The sequence below is a fragment of the Phodopus roborovskii genome, unplaced genomic scaffold (genome assembly GCF_943737965.1).
Source record: "Phodopus roborovskii unplaced genomic scaffold, PHOROB, whole genome shotgun sequence".
Lineage (NCBI taxonomy): Eukaryota > Metazoa > Chordata > Mammalia > Rodentia > Cricetidae > Phodopus > Phodopus roborovskii.
This window is the reverse complement of record NW_026126433.1, coordinates 32,684,002-32,705,588: the sequence shown is the minus strand read 5'-3', so window position 1 is coordinate 32,705,588 and position 21,587 is coordinate 32,684,002. Positions and strand designations below refer to the sequence as shown.

The 21,587-nt window shown below is 40.3% G+C and overlaps 2 protein-coding genes across 5 annotated transcripts; one reads left to right on the top strand and one right to left on the bottom strand.

Annotated features, from left to right (window-relative positions):
• Positions 1 to 654: 654 nt before the first annotated feature.
• Positions 655 to 20,515, bottom strand: Ankrd45 (ankyrin repeat domain 45). The gene is made up of 5 exons (XM_051186083.1): positions 20,187 to 20,515; positions 14,515 to 14,682; positions 7,270 to 7,364; positions 4,801 to 4,939; positions 655 to 829 (listed from the first exon to the last, which is right to left on the bottom strand). The coding sequence occupies exons 1-5, from the start codon at positions 20,509 to 20,511 to the stop codon at positions 798 to 800; spliced, it is 759 nt and encodes a 252-aa protein (XP_051042040.1). The 5' UTR covers positions 20,512 to 20,515; the 3' UTR covers positions 655 to 797.
• On the top strand, positions 1,022 to 15,489 carry Tex50 (testis expressed 50). 4 transcript variants are annotated; one of them, XM_051186088.1, is made up of 4 exons: positions 1,022 to 1,212; positions 10,153 to 10,420; positions 12,589 to 12,711; positions 15,192 to 15,489. In XM_051186088.1, the coding sequence occupies exons 1-4, from the start codon at positions 1,145 to 1,147 to the stop codon at positions 15,291 to 15,293; spliced, it is 561 nt and encodes a 186-aa protein (XP_051042045.1). In that variant the 5' UTR covers positions 1,022 to 1,144; the 3' UTR covers positions 15,294 to 15,489. The 4 variants fall into 4 exon arrangements, with proteins under 4 accessions (XP_051042045.1, XP_051042043.1, XP_051042042.1 ...); XM_051186086.1 differs by having other exon boundaries at positions 12,586 to 12,711; XM_051186085.1 differs by lacking the exon at positions 15,192 to 15,489 and having other exon boundaries at positions 12,589 to 12,907.
• Positions 20,516 to 21,587: the final 1,072 nt, after the last annotated feature.

The window sequence follows — 21,587 nt, the reverse complement described above, 5'->3', positions numbered from 1 at the left end:
TTTTTTTTACATTTTATATTCTATAAAATCTTTCCCAGAAAGTCATAAAGAAATAGGAAATGTGGGGTCCTGCTTCATTTGACTAGAAAAAGGACTTTCCAAAGAACTTCTGGGTAACCAAGACCTTTAAAATTTGATAAAAAATATCAAAGAGAATGGTAGGAAGTGGCATGGTGCCAGTTACAGTAGCTATATTACCAAATTCCCTGGAGAGGAGAGGCTAGACGGATTTGTACTTATTATACATAGTAAAGGTAACAGTGGGCTTTTCTCAGAAACTGTCTCCCACATTCCTGATGAATTTTAATTCAGACATTAGAAAGTAACAGCTAAAATCAGAGGAGCCTGCCCCAGATGATTCTTAGTGTTACCTATTTGAAAGAGAAGGAACAAAAGCTTTTCCTTTGGAAATGGCCTTGTGCACCTTTTTAAAATACATTTCCCTAGTCTAGTGGAAATTTCTTACCTCAGCTACACAGAAAACTATGGCCTTCTCTGTGTGGTTTTTAAATCCTTGCTCAGCTCTTCCAAAGGAATGCAGGAACCCATGAAGAGCCATGCTTGGAGGACTCATGAGATGTGTCTGGGGGAGCAGAGGACAAGCCCCTGAGCCAGGTGTGAGTATTCTGAACAACCTTACACAAAACCAGGGTGACTGAATTTGAACCCAAACATTTCTTGAGTTCAGCTTGCAAGAATGGAGGATTTGTCTTATCTAATACTGGAAGATAATGTAGCCTTCTACACCATGTGGGGCCTGTAGAAGGTAGAGTCTTGATTGCTTTGCTGACCACGGCTTAGGTCATCGATTTGGCACTTTTCACTTGACCTGAAAGAAACATATTTTTAAATGAAATTTAATTAGCTTGAGATATGGAATACGCAAAAGCCGGTTTTTCAAACAATGGGCATGAAATACATCAGTATATCCTAGCCTGGATCAGCCATTAATTAAACCCTGGCACTTGGGTAAAGCCACAAGGACACACTTTTCACATACACGTTTTGCCTGTTAGTGTTTCTTAGACCACTGCCTAGAGGAACTCTGATTAAAATGCTGAACCTCTTTCATCTTCATTTCTCTATTGTAAAATAAAGGATCATTTCAGAGGTTCCATCAAGATCCAGCATAGCATCTTATGCTATGAAGATGCCTAGAGGGGACACCTGCAACATAAGGGACCTGAGGAGAGAGGTAATTCTTCTGCAGAGGTTAGGAGGGGGAAGGAGAGCTGCCAGCCAAGTTCAGTGATGGTGATGGACTAGGTAGGAAATGGATTGTCACTGAAGTCTTAATCACCTCTGAACCTCCTGTAATTTCCTCTCCCTCCAAACTACTTCATAAAGAAAGCCAGATTATCCTCCCTTACTTAGTCCCTCTTCTCTGTCACCCTAAAGGTCTGTATCTTTGTGTGTTTGAGGCAGGGCCTCAGACTAGCTAGCCCAGACTAGCCTCAAACTCATGGTCCTCCTGCTCCAGCTATCCGAGTTCTGGGATTATAGTCATACAACGTGTGTGTGTGTGTGTGTGTGTGTGTGTGCGCGCGCACATGGAGTTTGTACAGGTGCACCTATGTGTACTGTGCATGGGAATCCACATGCTTTTGGAAGTTACAGGACAACTTCAAGTGACCCACTTCAGGACAAGCCCACATTGTTTTTTGAGACAAAGTCTCTCATTGGCCTGGGCTTGCTGATTTAGCAAGTCTAGTCTGCAAGTGAGCCCCAGGGCTCTCTGCCTATGTCCACCACCCCAACATTGGAACAAGCACGTGGCATCCTACTCATCTATTTCAGTGACTTCTAGGGATCAAACTCAGGTCCTCATGTTTGTGCGGCAAGCAATTTATTGACTGAACTTTCTCCAGACCTTAAAGCTCTGTAATGGCATCCCACTGCCCATCAAAAAAAAGCTTAAAGCTGTCAGATTGTTTTTCAGTAGTTTTAACAAAAAGATCACAAGTTAACTCTGTGGCCCTATTTTCTGCCCTACCTTGACATGAGTACTACAATCAGCCAGATGGGAGCTCCCACCTCCTTAGTCCCTAATCTGAACCTTTCATCAGTAGCCTGTTCTTTCACTCTAAAATTGTCACTCTACCCTGGCTTCAGGGCAGCAATCCCTCCTGCTTTGGGTGCTTTCTCTTTGTTCTGTTGGGCCTCTCTGAAGTTCACCTTTCCGGGTATACATACTTTACTCACAATCTGTATAAGCAGCTGCTTGGGGGGGGGGAGAGACAGGGGATTCTCTAAAGACTTGTCTCCCTTCAAGGTACCTAAAGGGAGTGCCACCTACCTGCTCAGTAGACATAGTTACATAGATGGCAAGGATGAGCCCTCCTTATACCAGCTACACCAGCCTAATTGTCTCAACCTCTTAAGACCCACAACCCCCCTTGACAAACATCAAAAGCTTAAGCTTAGGTAATGAATCACACACACACACACACACACACACACACACACACACACAAATGCACACACACGGTGAACTTGAACTCCATGCCACACCATATTTTTTAAAAAGTAACCGAACTATATCACAGGATTAAAAATGCAAAAGCTATAAAACCCTGACCGAAAAACACAAATTTACATCTTGGTAACCTTGGGTTAGGCAGATATGACACTGACAGCTAACCAAAGGAAAGACAAAGATTTTGTGCTTTAAAAGATATAACCAAGAAAATGACAGACTCACGCAATCAGGCGGCACCATCTCTTAATAGGCAAAAGAGGAGTGGAAAGCTGGCTGCTAAATCGTGAGCCCTGTTACCTCACAGCACCACACATTATTCTGAGAGGACAGGACATTGTTGGCTCAGTGCTGTGGCAAAGCTGTTCATTAACTGAACCATAACACAGACAAGTGTCACCACATTCCTGTGTGGAGGCTGGAGGTTGGAATTTAATGTCACTCTTTCATCTTCAGCTGCAATTTGGATGTGCCAGTTTCTTCCTTCTTTCATAAGGTGGAAATAGTTCACATTAGAGCCTTTTGTAACTCAAGACAACACCCTGATTATTCTGGTCTGGAGGCATTTTGGAAACTTTCATTAAGTCTCCTTTGGCATTTAAAACTCCCCCCTGATTGACTTGGATGAGAGACCCACAAAATAAACCTTTCTTAGTATTGTGTGTCCAGCTCTTCCCTCATATTCATCCTTTCTTCAGCTCCAGGGAACACAGAGATGAAGTATATTTGTCAACAGTGGGTAGTGAGTGCCCTGAGGTAACCTCAAATTCATGAGCCTCCTGCCTCAGCCTTCTCAGTGCTGGGATTGCAGGCATTTGTTGCTATGTCCAGCTCAGAGTCATGTTTCTGATAATAGGCTTGTATTCAGAATATATGAAGAACTCTTATAACAAGGCACCTCAATTTTAAATTTTAAAATAATCAAAATGAATAGCTCTCCAGCATAATTCTACAAATGACCAATAAATGTGTGAAAAGATGTTTATAATGATTAGTGATCAGGAAATTCAAAACAGAGTATGATGTCACTTCACACCCATTAAGTGTGTTGAAGATGTTTTAAGGAAAAGAATAAACATTAACAATGGCATGCTATGTAGTCCATCACTGATGAGAATGGAAAACAGCTTAGCAGTTCCCCAGAAGGCTAGATGTAGGAGTTACCTATGACCCATACCAAAGGAAAATGAAAGCATATGGCAATAGACACAGTTCATATCAGCATTATGGCCCAAGAGTGGAAACCAAAATGTCCTCTGGTTGGTGAATGAATTAAATTTGTATCCATATAATGGAATTTTATTTACCAATATTAAGTGGTAAGGCATGTTACAAAATAAATGAACAAGATAAGCAGTATGCCAAGGGACATAAGCCAATCACAAAGGGCAAGTGCATGTTGTTATTCTTTTTATGAAGAGTTCAGAGTAACTATATCCAAGCTGGGAATATCTCACATCTGTAATCCCAGCACTTGACAGGATGAGGCAGGAGGCTTATATCAAGTTTCATACCAGTCTGGCCTACATCACAAGCTACATAACAAGACAGGGCTACATAACAAGACCCTGTGTCAAAAAAAACCCATAAAGATAGAAAGTAAAGCAATGATTATCAGGGCTTGGCAGGGAAGGATAGAAGGCTTCTCTATGGGGTAGCAAAAGGCCTAAAACTAGAAATGGTAATGATTACACAACTTTGTGAATATACTGAAAAGCACTAATTGGAGCTTTAAGAGGTGAATTTCATGAAAAGTTTATGACAATAATGCTGCCATTTTTAAAAATCTTAGGTATACTTGTCATTGAGATTCTGATGTGTGCATTTCTTCCAGTCTTTGGGTATCATTTCCACAGTGGTATCCCCCAACCAAAAACAGAATTATAATCTTTTCCAGACTCTGATACCCTGTCTCCCACAAGAGCATCCTCTTCTGGGTGAGAATCTCAGGTCAAAATTGATGGCATAAGCCAGGCAAGGTGGTTCCTGTAACCCAGCATTCATTTAGAATCAATGGCATAAACTGGGCAAAGTGTCACCTGAGATCCAAGCACCCAGTGGACACAGGAAACCTGAGTCACATAGCAAGACCCTATTTCAAAAGACTCAAAGGCAGGGCTGGGAAGGTCATTCAGTGGCTAAGAGGACTGGATGCTCTTGCAGGAGACCTGGGTTCAGTCCCCAGCATCTTTACTTCCAGTTCTGAAGGGTCTGACACCCTCTGACTTCTGAGGGCACCGGGATGGTTAAAAGTCATGGTGTATCAGAAAGAACAAAACTGAACTGAATTATTATATATCCTGACATTCAAGCCCAAAACTTACGTGGTGTGGACATTTTTGTGAGGATGGGAGCCACAATGTCCTCCAGTTGTTGTTTCTGCTCAAAAAGCTCACTGATGGAAGCTTCTGGATGGGTTTCCAACCACTCGTTCTTCATACGGCATGCATTGAGGAGAGTGTTCTGGGAGCAAAGACAGTGGATTTACTGCCACTTATTTATTGAAAAATAAGACTGAAGTATCGCTAGGGTCAGCAGGACAGCTTAGTGGCTAAAGGCACTTCTATCATGACCTGAGTTTGATACATGAAACCCACACAGTGGAAGGAGAGAACAGGTTTACCCACATTGTCCTCTGACCTCAACACACATGCACATGTGTGGATGCACACAGGCACACAACACACGCACACACACAGGCACATACACACTCACAGGAACATATACACACAATAAATAAATGTAATATTGTCTTTGCAAACTGAAGGATATGTTATCTGAACCCTTATGTATATTTAGCTCTTGGGTATTTGAAGGCTGGCTTGTGTGACTTAAGAACTAAATTTGAAATTAAATTTAATTTTAATTAATTAAAATTGAAATAGCATATAATTTCTGATTACTGGACTGTCTAACCATTAGAATAAGAAGTCTTGAAACTCACCATTGAACATCAAGAAACCTTAAACCAGTCTACTCTTTCTCCCTGATTCCGTTTTTATTGAGCCCACTTGATGAGAGAAGTGTTTGCAAAAGATTAAAAAAAAAAAGTAGGGGTAGAGTTATGGCTCAGCAGTTAAGAGCACTTACTGTTGTTACAGAGAACCTGAAGGCAGTTCACAACCATCTGTAACTTCAGTTCAAGGAGATCCTGCGCCTTCTTCTGGCCTCTATAGGTACTACACAAGTGCATATATGTACATGCTGATTAACACTCATGCACATAAAATAAAAACAAACAAGCTTTGGGGAAATGGTGGATGGTATGAGCTACAGGAAACTCAGTAAAAATAGCATTTTACTTCCTTTCAGTGGTGTGCTGGAAGAGGAAGTTCAAAAAGTTATATCAAACCACACACCCACACACATTCCTAGTGTCTTCTCAAAGACAATTCTCACACATGCCTCATGTGTACAGACAGAATGTGTCAGCCAGAAAAAATTAAAAGTACAAAAGTGTTTCTTACAGTAATATTTATAATAATGATTACAAATTAACAACCTGTTGATGTATACTTCCCATAGTGCTAAATAATAAGATATAGATATGGAGGCTTGCAAAAGAGACAGATTCGAGGAAATGTCCATAGGATACCCAAAGAGAATGAAAGCAAGTTACTAATAAGGGTAATCTATATAGTAGGATCCCACTTTTTTTGCAATAAGATCATCTTTACAAACCTCTATTATCTGTGTTTATGTAAATAAAGAGGAAAATTACACAAAATTGCTATCAGAAATCCAGGGTAATAAAACTGGAAATGAAAAGGGCATTAAGTTTGTTCTGGGCCACTTTTTTCCTAGTTAGTGGGGTGTACATATTACATTTTTATTGAAATTTAAAGGCTTTTCTAGTCACAGTTGACAAAGCACTGTTCCTTCATGGCGAGAGCCATGGGAGTTGCAGGTCCAACAGCCCTCGTATCTGCTCTCATCAAATGTTTTCCGTATTTCCCTTCACAAGAAATACTGTAAAGTTATTTATCAAGATACGAGTAATGGCTAACTGGGATTTTCATCAAATCATGTCAAAATAAATTCTCACAGATCCTACACAGCAGCACAAAAAGCAATTTAAAATCATTGCATATTTCTCATACCTGGAATATATTTAGTTTTTGGCACAGGTTCTTGTTAGTTAGTTCTGACTGGCCTGGTTTTCAGAGTGCAACCAGTCTTGCCTAGAACTCAGGGTAATCATCCTGACTCAGCTTCCCAAATGTTGGAATACAGGCTTCCACTATGCCCAGCTTATTGGGCACAATTTTAATATGTGCCAAATCAATATTTGTATTTTTTCTCATTATGGAAGATTTGATACACATAATATATACATATACATATGTACTAAAGTGTATCATGTATGTTTTATATAGAATTGAATATCAGAGGATTCCAACAGAAGAATAGAAAATTAACAGCTCCCAGTTCCTCCTCACCTCTCACTACCTGCCCCTGAGACCAGAGACCAAAGCATGCTTCTCCCATTGTAGTTTTACTATTAAAATAGATATATTTAGGAGGGTAAGCTTTCTAAATACCTTTGCAAGTTTTAATGGCTTTGTTTTTTCCAAATTTTCACTCAATACAATGTTCTAACATTCACCCATGTGGTCAGGTGAAATATTTTGTACATCAATTTCATTTCCTTTGTTTCATCTAATCTCTTATCAGAAGTTTACTAGAGAAGGAAGAGAGAGGGGGAAAGGAAGGAACGGGAGAAGGGCTGCAGAGCACAGGGAAAACTGTCTACCTCTAGAACATCAGGGCAGGCAATAATCACAACACGGTACCTTGTCTTCCTTGAGGAGTTTCCCTGGCCCCTTTTCTGGGTCAGTAATGATGAGAGAGGACTTTGTAATAAATTTTTTCAGAATCAGCCTTGCATCTGAAAGAACAGGACAGAAAAATGTAAAATAAGAAAAAGGGAGAGCAAGCTGCCCTTTTGTGCAGCCCATCACACAGCCAGAACTCAATGAGGTTTGTGTAGAGGGTCCACAGTCGCTGTCTTTGAGAAATTCAGGTAAAACAGCCCTCAAGGAAACATCACTTCAGAACACTCAGTGTGTCCCTAGAATTATGTTAGGATTTTTGAAGACACAAAGAAATATAAAACATGACACTGGGTGCCAAATTTACCATATCTGTGAAAATGTTCATCCTGGAGAAAAGAGCAACAAGAGAAAAATATTTCCGATAGGCAGATTGTCACTTGCTTCTCTTTTCTTGAGCTTACACACACACACACACACACACACACACACACACACATTTCAAAAATAGATTTCCTCTTTTAAAAAATCCTTAAAATACTTTCATTTACTTTAACACCATAGTCATCACACACACACACACACACACACACACACACACACACACCACAAGATCTGCTTAAAAGTATACTATGTTGAGAGAAATGAAAGCCTTAAATAAATAGAAGGGCTTACCATATTCTTATATAGAGTTACTGAATGCTAGAAATTATAGGTTAGTTCCAAATTATGTTAGACATGATAAAAAATAGTTTCCTGTGGCTGCTGTATCTATTACCCACAAATTGGGTGGGTTAAAACAGTTGGAATTCATCCTTTCTCAGTTCCAGAGGCCAAATTGCTGAGGCTGGTTCTGCTGACCTGCAGGCTCTGAGCAGAGACAAGGATCATCACTTTTTTCAACTTCACTGGCTGGCTGTGTTCCTTGGCTTATGGCCATTCCTCCATCTTCAAATACATCTTTCTGATCTCTGCATCTGTCACCAAGTTAACTCCTTTTCTGTGTCAAACCTCCCTCTGTCTTGGCTCATAAAAACACTGATTACATGTGGGTCCAAACTGGATAGCCTTCCCACTTATGGACTCCACAGATCTGCAACATCTCTTTTGCTATATGATATAGCAGTCACATGCTTCAGGGATCTGAATCTAGATATTTGTTAGCCATTACTCAGCCTTCTCTCTCATCCACTCACAATTCACATGCATCTCACAGGCAAAATACATCTACCCCATCCTAATGCCCCCAAAAGCTATGACCTAATCAACTCAAACCCAAATTCTCGACTAAATGATTATAGGGTGACACTGTATGTGATCTGTCCTAGGCCACAATTCCTCTCTATCTGTGGTCCTAGTGAGCTAGACACTATCTTCTTCCAACTCTAATGGTGGCACCAGCACAGAACACAGGCATAGACATTGCCATTCAAAATAATTCAAATCACAGCATACAAATTCCACTAGGTTTCAGACATGAGTATATCTCTTTACCCTATGGGCCTGTTTCTTTAGCCACTGAACCCAAGGATCCACCCACTAAATCATCTTCCCCTTTTTGTGAGTTATATCATTTAACCTGACCTGGTAGTTCAAAGCTATAATTCCAACACTTAAGAGGCTGATACTGAGCTGGGAGGTGGAGGTGCATGCTTTTAATCCCAGCACTCTGGAAGCAGAGACTGATGGATGTCTGTGAGTTTGAGGGCAGCCTGGTCTACAAAACTACATAGAGAAACCCTGTCTTGAAAAAATAAAAAAAAATAAAATAAAATATTTTTTTAAAAAAAGAGGCTGAGATTGAAGGATGAGATTGAAGGATCTGTGGTTTTAAAGCTAGACTGGGTTACATAGAGTTCCAGGACAGCCTGGACCTCATAGTAAGACCCTGGTTCAGAAGGAGGTGGAAAAGAAGGAATGAAGGAAGTGAGGCAGAAAGTACTTTTTATTTTGTCTTCTCTCCGTCTTTTTGTTTAAAATGGTGTTTCTATCAATGTAACACTGGCAAAGTCCTTGTGAGACTCCCTGCATATCACAGAGATTCATCCAGTCAGAAAGAGGCTCCTCCTGATCTTATGTGGATAATTTAATGTCCATCCTGACTTCTGAAGGATGGCTAGAGAACGCATAATACATACTCCCCAATAATTCATCAGCAAAAAGCTGCCTGTCCATATTGATGTCTTTCCCTCCAAACCTTATTTTCTTGATGGGGGCTCTCTTAACATTTAGTACCTACACTATTAATAGACTTTCTGCCACTGTAATAAAACAACTGAAATAAGGAACTTTAAAGAAAGTTTACCTGAAACTTGAGCCAAAGTAAACACAATGTTTTGTGTGGAAATCTCCCCATCTAAACATCCTAGTTCTCTCTCACACAGTCTGCCTCTCATGTGACAGCAGTATCCCAAGCAGCCAATCTTTCTGCTGCTCCGTAGCAAGACTTCACAACTTTTGGGAGGTTTTTGTTTGTTTGTCTGTTTTCATGAGGTTTCCTTATTATGATTGCATGCCTATTGCTAAATACATTTCCTGACCAAAAATTTTAGCAGATTGTTCATGAAACCTAGGGTGATTAGCTGGGTGCAAAAACCTGGGGTGATTAGCTGGGCGCAGCTTTTCATTCCAGTGCATTTTTAAATGATGTCACTGAACTCACCCCTGAGTCACTATGACTGACGATGTAACAATGATCATCCCTGTGTATTTTGCTAGGTGTGCTGGTCTGCCTAACAGGATTATCTGACAGGCCTTGACGGAAGCACCACATTAACCAGTGCTTGGGGCATTTTCTGCCTTGTCTGACCAATTTTTTACCTTAAGATTTCTCAGTTAAGACTAAAAGATGTCTAACCAAAGACTATCTGTGCTTTCTCCCCTGCTGTTCTTCTGTTTCTTCAGAGAGAGCTTCTGCATTTGTGATGGGACAACCTGGACAAAGGTCGGATGGGAGATTTTTCCAGAGGAAGTACACTACCTGAAAGTTAAGGCTCTTCCATCCCACTGTCTACCCTACCCTCTGGACAAACTCTGCTGCAACTTTGCTAACGTGGACTTAATCCAGGGTTCCTTACGCCTCATGTACATCCTAGTGCAAGCTCTCTTCTTAATCCTGTTTGTCTTATCTGTGCATTACCTATGGATGAAATGGACCAGGCACCAAAGAAAGGTGAATTTGTGATGCAAATAGGAGGAGTTGTAGGATCTCAAAGAGTGCACAGGGCAAGGTTATCCAGTTCTCTGAGGTTACCCTCCCCTGCTCCCCGCTCACCCTCCCCACTTCCGTTGTCTAGCAGTGTGGGGTACACTCTTCAGAGTTCCACAGTGGTGAATTTAATCAGAAGATCCTTAAACCATCTCTTCCAACTCCTATTTTCAAGTTACAAAACACACCAAAATGTTGAGATGCAGTAGATGTGGTTATAGGAAATGAGGCCACCTGTCTGTCCTTCTGAAAGTCATGTGTTGTTTCTCAGCCTCCTCATAAAATGATCTGAAATAAGGGGATCTCTTGGTTTAATTGGACTTTGTTATATAAAATTAAATAAAAAAAATATTTAAAAAAAGGGATCTCTTGGAAAACCTAAGATTCTATCAAAGAAAGCTCATTACAAAAGTTAGCATGAGCTTCCCAAAGGACTGTAAACTAATTTCTAAATGTTAGAATTTAGTGGGAAATGGTTTTCAATTCCCAATTTTGCCAATAGATGGCACTATAATTAGAGACAATGCTGCTGAATATGTGTGCACACATGCCTCCTTGACCTTCAAAATGATAGGACTAGAATCCAGATGCAGAGGGAGAGGACAAGACCAGGTTGCAGAAACACAGACAGCTGACCTGAACAAGGAGGAGCTAACGGGCCCCCAGACTGATAGCTGGGAATCCAGCATGGGACTGACTCAGACCCCCTGAATATGGGTCTCAGCCAGAAGGACTGAGCAGTCTAAAGGACCTCAGACAGTGGAACCAGGATGTATTCCTGATGCACAAAAGGACCTTGCAGACACATTCCCCATGGAGGGATACTGCCTTAACCTAGAGACAGGAGAGAAGTCCTAATCCCTACTTCAAATGACTTGACAGATTTACATGACCCCACCTGGATGGTATTGCCCTACATGTGGAATTGGGGTGGGGGGATGGGAGGGGAGGGTGGTCAGGGTGCATGTGAGGGGGGGAAGAGAGGGAGAGGGAACTTGGATCGACATGTAAAATAAAAACTAAGTAATTAAAAATTTTAAAAATATTACTGTATTAGATAGTGATCTTAGTAATGGAAAATATTTTTCATCTGTTTGATTCTGGGAATTGAACCCAGGGCCTCCTACATCCTAGGTAAGCTTTCATTTAGGAGTAAGGGCTTATGAGCCCCTTCCCACTCCACCAATAAAAGGTGAATTGACTTGATCTTGTGCAGGTGTTGTGCAGGCAATCACAAGTGCTATAAAGTTTGTGAGTGCAGAATTCCTGTCATGGTCAGGAGATAATGTTTGTCTCTGGTCCTCCCTGGTCTCTGGATCCTTCAGACTTTCTGCCCCTGTCTTCCATGATGCCTGAGGGGTGGGGGTGTGATACAGATGTCACATTTAGGTCTGTATACTCCAGTCATTTATTCCCCATGTTTTGACCAGTCATAAGTTTCTACATGAACTATTATCCACTGCACAAAGGCATTTCTCTGATGCGGTCAAAGAGTTTCACAAATCTACATGTAGGAGATCCAATTTTAGAGTGCAACTGAGAAAACTAATATTTGCAGGTTCACCAATGAGACCTGTGAGCTCTGCACTCACGGGTTCTCCGCCAGATGTGCAGTAGCAGGCATGTGTTTACCCCTGTAGAGCAGGCCATAAATGGCACTTGGTTACCCTTGTAATACTTGTGCCACATTGCACCCATGAACACATCTTGCCATGCCAGTCACTCCTGAAGTTCACAGGGTTGACAGCTGGGTAAGACGGGGACAGCATGTCTAGCACCTTCCAATACCGTGGGAGCTAGTCTGCAGGGAGGAAGCCATCAGGTTAGAACTGACTCAATTTCTCCATGTCCTGAAGAAAAACATCCTAATTTCTCTTGGGAAAATGTTCTCACCCTAGAAAACACTAACCAGTGTTTGCTGAAGGTAACAATGATGCTGGAGGTAACAATGATCAATCTAGTCTTGCTTTGTTCATTAAAGAAGAGCATCTGTCTGTCCTTCAGTCTTCTATAGTAACCTTCCTTTTCATATAAACGTGTGATATAAACATCTTAGTGTTTAAGTTTGCTTATCCAGAATATAAGCTTACTTTGAAATAAGACAGAACTCATTTGTTTTGCTCTTTCAGCAGAAAAAGCAAGCCTCTCTAGAGAAACACAGCAGTGACCTAGAGAGTGCATCCATCTACGACATTGAACAAATACTCTGTAGACTGCTGGCCACAACATCCATGATGACCAAGTTCCTGAAGCAGGTGTCCCAACATTCTTCCTTTAAGAAATTAAAGCAACAACGTAAAGTAAAGAGGAGGAAGAGCAAAGGAGGAGAGGAGACCAAGGATATGAAATCTAAGCATATGCAAATGTAACTCAGTCAAGTGCAGAAGAAATCTATTTCCAGGACTGTCTGAGAATGAAAGGTTTCTTTGGGAGCTGGCGTAGGGTTCTTTTTTTTTTGCCACAACCTTCAGTGGAAAATTTTCAGACAAGTCTGGCTTTCCACTCAACTGAAAAAGAACCCACACTTACCAATGTGGCTCCCAGAATAAAATGAAAACACCTTAACCTGATGTAAGGGTACAAGCTGGTGGTAATTATAGCAGCAGCATTTTTTTTTCCAGCCTGGCAATTTTTTTCAACATGATAGGTAGCTGCTATGTGCTTAACACTGTATTATTTTGCTTTCACAAGTCTCAAGAGGAAGGATACATTATTGGCCCCTTTTTCCAGAAAATGAAACTCAGCTACAAAGAACTGGAGTAATCGGCTCACGCTCATGTAGGATTCAAACCTAAGCATCCTCCAGGGACCGTGTGCTCACCCCCTTCACCTACACTCTCGATTGTCTATGGAAGCCATGACATAGGCTCCAGTAAGGCAATCGTGTCACTTTCATTCCCAGATCTAACATTCCATTTATGCTCTTAGTTCTGCTACTTTATATTCAAATACCATTCATTTGGCAAGACCCAAGTGAACTCCCACAAGCTGGCTTCCTGATCTCTACCTCAGGGCATGGACTGCCTTTCCTGCCAATTTTTACCTTTAACCTTTCTCTTTGTACTCACATCTTTCTGATACTGTTAAATAAGTGTCAAATGCCTTCTAGAGGATGGTTCCTCCTTAAAAAAAAATGTCCAGATGGCAGAAACAACCAGTTGTGCCTACAACAATATTAGCATATTCAGCAGTGGGCATTCCATAAAAGCTTGCTCAGCACATGCACGCAGCTAACCATACAAAAAGGTTTGAAGTTTATAATCCCACACGGCAAGTTACACAGGTGTGTCTTCCTAAAGGTGTTTCAAACTGTATTTTACAGATATTGAGGATGATAGAGAAAAATGTGAGCAAAATTCAAGGTAGTACATAGATTTTTGGACTCTGTTGAAAAGGAATATGCATAAAAGACATAAAATTCTTTAAGAAATCCATAAACAAAATAGTCATGTAACCAGGGACCAAACTGAGAAAAACAACAGATCTCAGAAGTCCTCCCATGCAAAAGAGTAATTGTGATTTGGGCCACTAGCAACATAGGTTAACTTTTCCTAGGAAAACATTTTTTCATTATCAGTAACAATTTTTCTCTCTGGAGAGTCAAATATATTACCAAAATATGCTAACATTTAAATATTTAAGAAATAGTGTACTTTGCCTAGGTCATTCAGAAAACAACCTTGAGCATATACTGCATGCATCATTCCATGGAAATGTATTACTTAAGTTGTTACACGTTGATAAATCAACAACAACAACAACACACACATATACACACGTATGTCTCAGAAAACAACCTTGAACATATATTGTATGTATAATCTCATGGAAATGTATTGCTTAAATTGTTAGAAGTTGGTAAACCAAGAAGACATAGAAAGAAAGAGAGGAGATAGAGAAGAGAGACAGTTATAATTAAGAGCAATGCTTCATGGTCAATAGCAAAGTGAAAGAGAAAAAAAATTACAATAGAAAGTACAGCATCTATCTGGAAGGTAGAAATGTTAATCACCTCATTCCATGGCCTCAATCATTTTAACAATACTTGTGCTCCTTACCTGCCCAGTCCAGAAAAAGAACACACTCAGTCTGAGAATAGCGAGCCGCAACATCTCGTGCTTTCTCTCCCCGGAAGTTCAAAGCTTCTATATCAACATCCAGTTCCACCAGGGCCTTCAGAGTTTCCAGACGGCCCCAGGCTGCAGCGCAGTGTAAGAGCGTGTACCCTATCAGAGTGAAGATGGTCAGGTCAAACAGACTTAGGAGGGCTTGACAGGGTCTTTATCTGTACGATGGTTAAAAAAAAAAAAAAAAAGGCATTCATATTCTGCAGAAAGCACACTTGAAACTTTGATGTTCAGTCTTTTCCAAGGCTAGTGATACATGTTCCAGTATGCTGATACACTGATACTGTACAGCCTACAGCAAGCAGCAGCTCCCAGGCAGCCATGTAATCACAGGATATGCAGTTCCCAGGCATGTCCTCAGCTATAGTGTTATACACTTTGATGACCAGGCTAGCTATGTTAAATGCATGTTTCTGCTTACGGTCCATTGGGTCATGATTTCAAGTCAAGGTACATCTGTGTATTATTCCGGACTATTTTATGTAGCAGATCATAAACATAATCAAGTACCAATTGCTACAAGCCAGGCACTAAGTGTTCTGCATAGTAAATTCAGTGAATTTTAGTGACACTATAGCATCAGAATTATTATAATCCTCATCTTACAGACAAGGAAACTAAAATTCAGAGATGCTCAGAAACCTGGCTCAAGGAACACAGCCAGTAAAATGATGGATTCAAGATACCAACGCTGGCAGCTTAACTCCTGAGCTCCTCCACAACAAAAAGATGGCAACCTTCCTAGCAAGTTGTCCACTTTGGAACTACAAGCCTATATGACTTTAAGGAATTTTCGTCATACTCTGACTACTCTAGCTTTACTGTTAATCTAAATCACTATCACTGTGTATGCTTTCGTTTGTAAATTAATCTTTTGAATTAAAGCTGAAAGTATGACTTGCCAAATTAGAAAAAGTAATTTCTTGAACTTACTGAGGTACAGCAGTAAAGGTGGAAACATGAGTTTTTTCCACTGCTTTGTATAAAAATCAAAGATCACGGTCATTCTTCTATTGTTTTGAGAGGCCTCAGTTAAGCCGGGGAGCCAGGGCTAAGGACACACCTTTGTGACATAGCTCTTGCCTAACATGCCCAAAGTCCCAGGTTCTAGAAAGCAATTAGAAATTATCTCAATTGGGGTTTCAACACAAAAACTTACTATCAGGACTCACTAAAAGAACTTTGGAGTTGGGGGCTCACAGTGTGCTTGTCACAAGCTCCATACTATGCACAACCAGGAAGTCCCTCACGCAGGGGACATGTACACTGGTGGGTGGCCTGGGCTATCATTTGGCCCATATCCAGTGACTCCCTGGCCAACACTTGTCTTAAGAACCCAACCTTTCCAGCAGAGCTTTGACACAGAGAAACCCTGTCTTGAAAAAAAGAACCAAACCTTTCATTCTAGAAGCATGCAGGAAAACTCTGGCTTTAGGCAGCCTCTAGTTTGTCAGAAATTGCAGATTCAAAAGATCATATATTACCCTGAAAAGGGAAACACTTTCACTTACAGACCCTGGCCAAGGGAAAGTGTGAGTCAGTCCTTTGTTCACAAGACACTCAACAAAAAAAGTGTGGCAACTGGTGACACATATAAGGGGATAGATTGTAACTTTAAATTTGTGCAAATTCCAAAATGGCTCATTTAAAGAACACACACACACATATGCACGCACATGCACTCACACACACATGCATGTAAACTGCTGGAAGAGGAGATGTTGCTAAACTCTTATCTCTGGCCATAAGCCTGACCCATTTGGATGTAGTGTAGACTGGTACCCAGGGTGACTGAGTCATGCTTCTGGTATGAGAAATTTCAAAAGAGAAGCAAAGTTGATATAAATTGTAACAACTCACTACACTTACCCCTAAGAATAGACTTAATGACTCCTTTAAATAGCCAAAGAGACAAAAAGATCTGAGCAAGAATGAATGTGTTGAAACTCTGTATGTCCTTCATTTAATCACTGCAACAACCCTATGAACCTCACAAGGACCAGTGCATTCAGACCTCATCCTCATCCTGACTTAGCACTGGGGACTGGTATTTCAACTATATGTAAGGAAACTGAAACACAAAATGCTGCTTCTAATTATAGAGTGTGACCATGATAAATTCAACTCTAAGAACTGAAATGATGAAAGGCAAGACCGAAGAAAGAAACCATTTCTATAACTAAAAAGACAATGACTAACATGAAAAATAAAGTGGTAACACACTTGTTCACTGGTTCACAGGTTAAGGCTCTTGCAAAGGATCCTAGTTTCATTTCCAATGTCCAGGTCAGGAAGTTCACAATGGCTTTTAACTCCAACTCCAGGGGATCTGGCGCCCTCCTCTGGCATGCACAGACCACTGCAATCATATGCACATACTACACACAGACACACACAAATAGTAAAAAATAAAAATAAACCTTTCTAAATGGAGAAAATATAAAACTCAGCAATAGAATATTGCTATCTTAGGTTACTACTGCTGTGATGAAACACCATGACCAAAGCAACTTGGAAAGGAAAGGGTTTATTTGCTTACATTTCCATATCATTGTTCATCATCAAAAGAAGTCAGAACAGGAACTCAAACAGGGCAGGATCCTGGAGGCAGATGCCATGGAGGAGTGCTGCTTACTGGCTTGCTCTTCATGGCATGCTCACCCTGCATTCTTTTAGAACTCAGGTCCACAAGACCAGGGATGACACCACAATGGGCTAGGCCCTCCCCCATTGATCACTAAGAAAATGCCTTACAGGTTCTACCTGTAACCTAATTTTATGGAATCAGTTTCTTGAGGTTCCCTCCTATCAGATGACTTTAGCTTGTATCAAGTTAACATAAAACTATCCAACACATAGACACACAAAGAAAAAATTGAACCTCAGTACTATACAAATCTTCAAAGACTATAACAGAAAATAACAAAGGATATGCAAAACAAACAAAACAACTAACAAAATGACAAGAGTAAATAGTTACATATTGATAATAAGCTTTAATGAAAATGTCTCATAGTCCTTATTTAAATATACAGATTAAACTTGAAGAAATCATCCTGAATGACATAACCCAGTCACAAAAAGAGGAACATGGTATGTACTCACTTATATATGTATTTTAGACATACAGCAAAGGATCACCAGCCTATAACTCACACTGCCAAAGAAACTAGGATACAAGGAGGATTCTAAGAGAATCATATAAGGTCCCTCACAGAAGGGGAAAGGGACAAGATCTCCTGAGCATATTGGGAGTGGAGGGGGACAGTGAGTGAAGAGGGAGCTAGGAGAAAGAGAAGGGGAGGAGAGGAAAACATGTAGGACTAGGAAGTCAGGGGAGAAATAAAAGACAGGAGAGAGAGAGAGAGAGAGAGAGAGAGAGAGAGAGAGAGAGAACATAAAAGAGGGAGCCATTATAGGTTCAAAGAGAAAAGTGACTCTAGAGAAATGTCCAGAGACCTACAAGACTGACTCCAACTAACAATTTGAGCAACAGTGGAAAGGCTACCATAAATGCCTTTCACTGATAATGAGATTGATGACTAACTTTTCCACCACCATAGAGCCTTCATCTAGTAGCTGATGGAAACAGAAGCAAACACCCACAACTAAACACTGAGCCGAACTGGAATCCAAATGCAGAAAGGGAGGACAAGACCAGGCTACAGAAACACATAGAGACAGCTGACCTAAACAAGGAGGAGCTAATGGGCCCCCAAACTGATAGCTTGGAATCCAGCTTTGGACTGACTCAGACCCCCTGAACATGGGTCTCAATTAGAAGGCCTGGGAAGTCTAAGGGACCTTGGACAGTGGAACCAGGATGTATCCCTTTGGGACTTTGGGAGCACAATCCCCATGGAGGGATACTCCCTTAACCTAGAGGCAGGAAGGAGGGCCTAGTCCCTACTCCAAATGACTTGACAGATTTAGATGATCCCTCCTGGAAGTCATCACCCTACATGTGGTGTGGGGGATGGGTGGGAGGGGAAGGTGGGAGGGAGAAAGGGAGGGTGGGAGAGAGGGAAAGAGGGAAGAAGGGAGGAAGGGAGGGAGAGGGAACAGGGATCGATATGTAAAATAAAAATTAAAAATAAAAAGAAACATTAAAAAATACAGATTAAAAGGCAGGGAAAACAATTGGATGGCATTCCCCTACATATGGAATTGGGGTGGGGGGATGGGAGGGGAGGGTGTTTAGAGTGCATGTGAGAGGGCAGAGAGGGTAAAAGGGAGGGAAGGAGGGAGGGATGGAGGGAGGGAGGGAGGGAGGGAGGGAGAGGGAACTGGGATCGACATGTAAAATAATAAATTAAATTTTAAAAAAATGCTTTGACTCCAAAATTTAAGTTGAAGGACAAGTTACTAGGGAAAAGGATTTCTATTTGTGTTTCCACAGAAAATGAAAAGATGTGGATTCCTTCCAGACTAATGTGGTTTGATCACGCCAGACCGCCTGAAACAGAGTACAAGGTGATCCTACATTCAAAACAGCTGGACAAAGCAGCCTTACAGACTACAGCCAGGATTTCTGAATCTTCTTAGAATCCCCCATGACAGCGCCCCTTACCAGCAGGAAGTAGTTTGGAAAGAACGACGCCAAAATTCCCAAATATTGTGTATAAATGTTTGTTTTCATTTAATTGAACTTTGTTATATAAAATAAAATAAAATAATAAAATAAAAAAATTAAATTAAATTTAAAAAAATAAAAGGCAGGGAAAAGAACACTCATCTGTATACTGCCTGTAACAAACTCACCCTAACTGATAAGGCATATAGACTAGACAGTAGATGATAGAAAAGAGGTATTTCCTGCAAATAGAAAATAATACCAAGCAAAGGTAACAATATCAGATAAAACCAAGCTTTTAGTAGTCAAATTTCAATTATCGTAATGATTATGAAAGGATTAGCTTATAAAGAAAATAAGTTTTATTGGGCTCAATTTTGGAGGTTCTTCTACTGTACAATGAGGGGCTGGCAAGATAGATCAGTAGGAAAAGGTGCTTGCTGTACAATCCTGATGACCTGAGTTCAATCCCCAGAAACCACATAAAGGCGAAAGGAGAGAACCAACTCCACAGTGTTGTTCTGACACCAATGGGTGCACTGTACACACTGAAAGCTACCAACTGAACTACTGTCAAACCCCTGGCCGCTCAATCTCCTAGGGTAGGACATTACACTAGTTTTTTTTCTAACTTTATAACCAATATTTCATTCATGGCATAAACACAAATGATCAATAAGTTTGGGTTTAAGAAAAAATTAATTTAAACTGGGCAGTAGTGGTGCACGCCTTTAATCCCAGCACCTTGGAGGCAGAGGCAGGAGGATCTCTATGAGTTTAAGGCCAGCCTGGTCTACAGAGTGAATTCCAGGACAGGCATTAAAGCTACAGAGAAACATTGTCTCAAAAAACAAAAAAGAAAAAAGAAAAAAAAAGAAATTTAACTGTTCATTTTAATTTTAAAAATTAAAAATTTTGAAATAGTTATGCAATAATGTATAAAGCTGGCGCATCACACTTATTCGATAACAAAACTTCAAGGTACATCTTTAGGGTGGTCACAAATGATAACTGATGAAAGATGAAATACCTCTGGCAGTTTTTTCATTCAGATTCACTCCATACTTTGCCAAGGCTCTAATTACATCACTTTTCCCAGCCATGCATGCTGCATACAACAGGTTTCTCCCAACAATGTCTTCTTCCAGAAGCAGCTGCACAGCGTGCTCATGGTGGGGATGTTCAGGATCCTCAAAAATCTTCTGCAAACCTTCTACATCCCCCGTGAGAGCTGGCTTCAAGAGGGGGTTCTCCAAGCCTGTTTCCTGTGCTTCTTGGGATTCTTCATATTCTTGCTGGGAAGAAAATACTGACTTTTCTGAATCCTCAGTTTCTAGAATTCCTTCTGGATCCATTCACTCAAAAGATATCTAGCACCAAAGGAAAATAATAGGCAATTCAAACACATTAGCATCTATTTATTTACTTTTATTTTTAACAGAGTCTCACTATGTAGTTCTGGTTGACCTGAACCTGCTCTGTTAGCCAGCTGGCTCTGAACTCACCAAGATCCACCTACTTCTGCTTCCCAAGTGCTGAGATTAAAGGCAACATAACATGTGCCACCATACCAGGCTACTTATTTATCTTTAATCAGTTCACTGGCAATATAAATGAAACAAAAAATATGTACTTGAAAATAACTATGGTCACAAAATAATCTTTAGCCATTCAGTCAATAAAATCTACAATGAGTAAACACATGGCGTCAGTATAGGATAAAATATTAAATATATAATATAAAAAGTATATTCAATAGGAACAAACAAGAGATCAAAGTCAACTAAATTCTTTAGGAAAGAATCAAAACAGAATTGTTAAATTTATCTGCCTAAAAATGATCCTTGTTAGGGAGAATTAACAAATTTAATTAGATTATTGGAGTCAAATTATAAAGACTTCAAAAATTAGGCACTAGCTTTTAAACAGAATCCATTCAAACAGAATTTATTCTTATTATTATGTATTGAAAATTAATAATTTATTTAAATGTTCATATTATATAAATTAAAAACTCATATTTGCAGTAGAGAGAGCCACCTTTCAAGAAACAGAAGGTAAACTCTGGCAACAGCTGGCAAGAAGAGAGGTCCTTAGCCAAGAAGTCTATGAGGAGTTTAATTCTGCCAAAATCACTTAATGTGCTTGATAGCATTCCTGTCTTAGGTGAACCTAGCCTGGCCTGCAGCCTCATGAGAAAAACTGAAGTAAAGGGTCTGGTTAAACTGTACCCAGATTCCTGACACACAGAGACTCTGGGATGATCTGTGCTGTTTTAAACATACCAAGCTTGGCTAATTTGTCACTTGGTGCTAAATAACTAAGACTGTAGCAATGTGTATAACTCAGCACTATTTTGTTGAGAAAGCAAATTCAATGGCACATATAGATCAGGAAGTATCGTAGTTAAGTTAAAAGCAATTGAAGTTAA

Coding starts and splice junctions, on each gene's coding strand:
- Tex50 (XM_051186084.1), top strand. CDS start 1,145: ATGAAGATGCCTAGAGGGGACACCTGCAACATAAGGGACCTGAGGAGA. Junction 1,213..10,152: donor GAGGTAATTCTTCTGCAGAG/GTTAGGAGGGGG, acceptor CTGTTTCTTCAG/AGAGAGCTTCTGCATTTGTG. Junction 10,421..12,585: donor GGACCAGGCACCAAAGAAAG/GTGAATTTGTGA, acceptor TTGCTCTTTCAG/CAGAAAAAGCAAGCCTCTCT.
- Ankrd45 (XM_051186083.1), bottom strand. CDS start 20,511: ATGGATCCAGAAGGAATTCTAGAAACTGAGGATTCAGAAAAGTCAGTA. Junction 14,683..20,186: donor GAATGAAAAAACTGCCAGAG/GTATTTCATCTT, acceptor TCACTCTGATAG/GGTACACGCTCTTACACTGC. Junction 7,365..14,514: donor TCTTTTTCTGGACTGGGCAG/GTAAGGAGCACA, acceptor CTGTTCTTTCAG/ATGCAAGGCTGATTCTGAAA.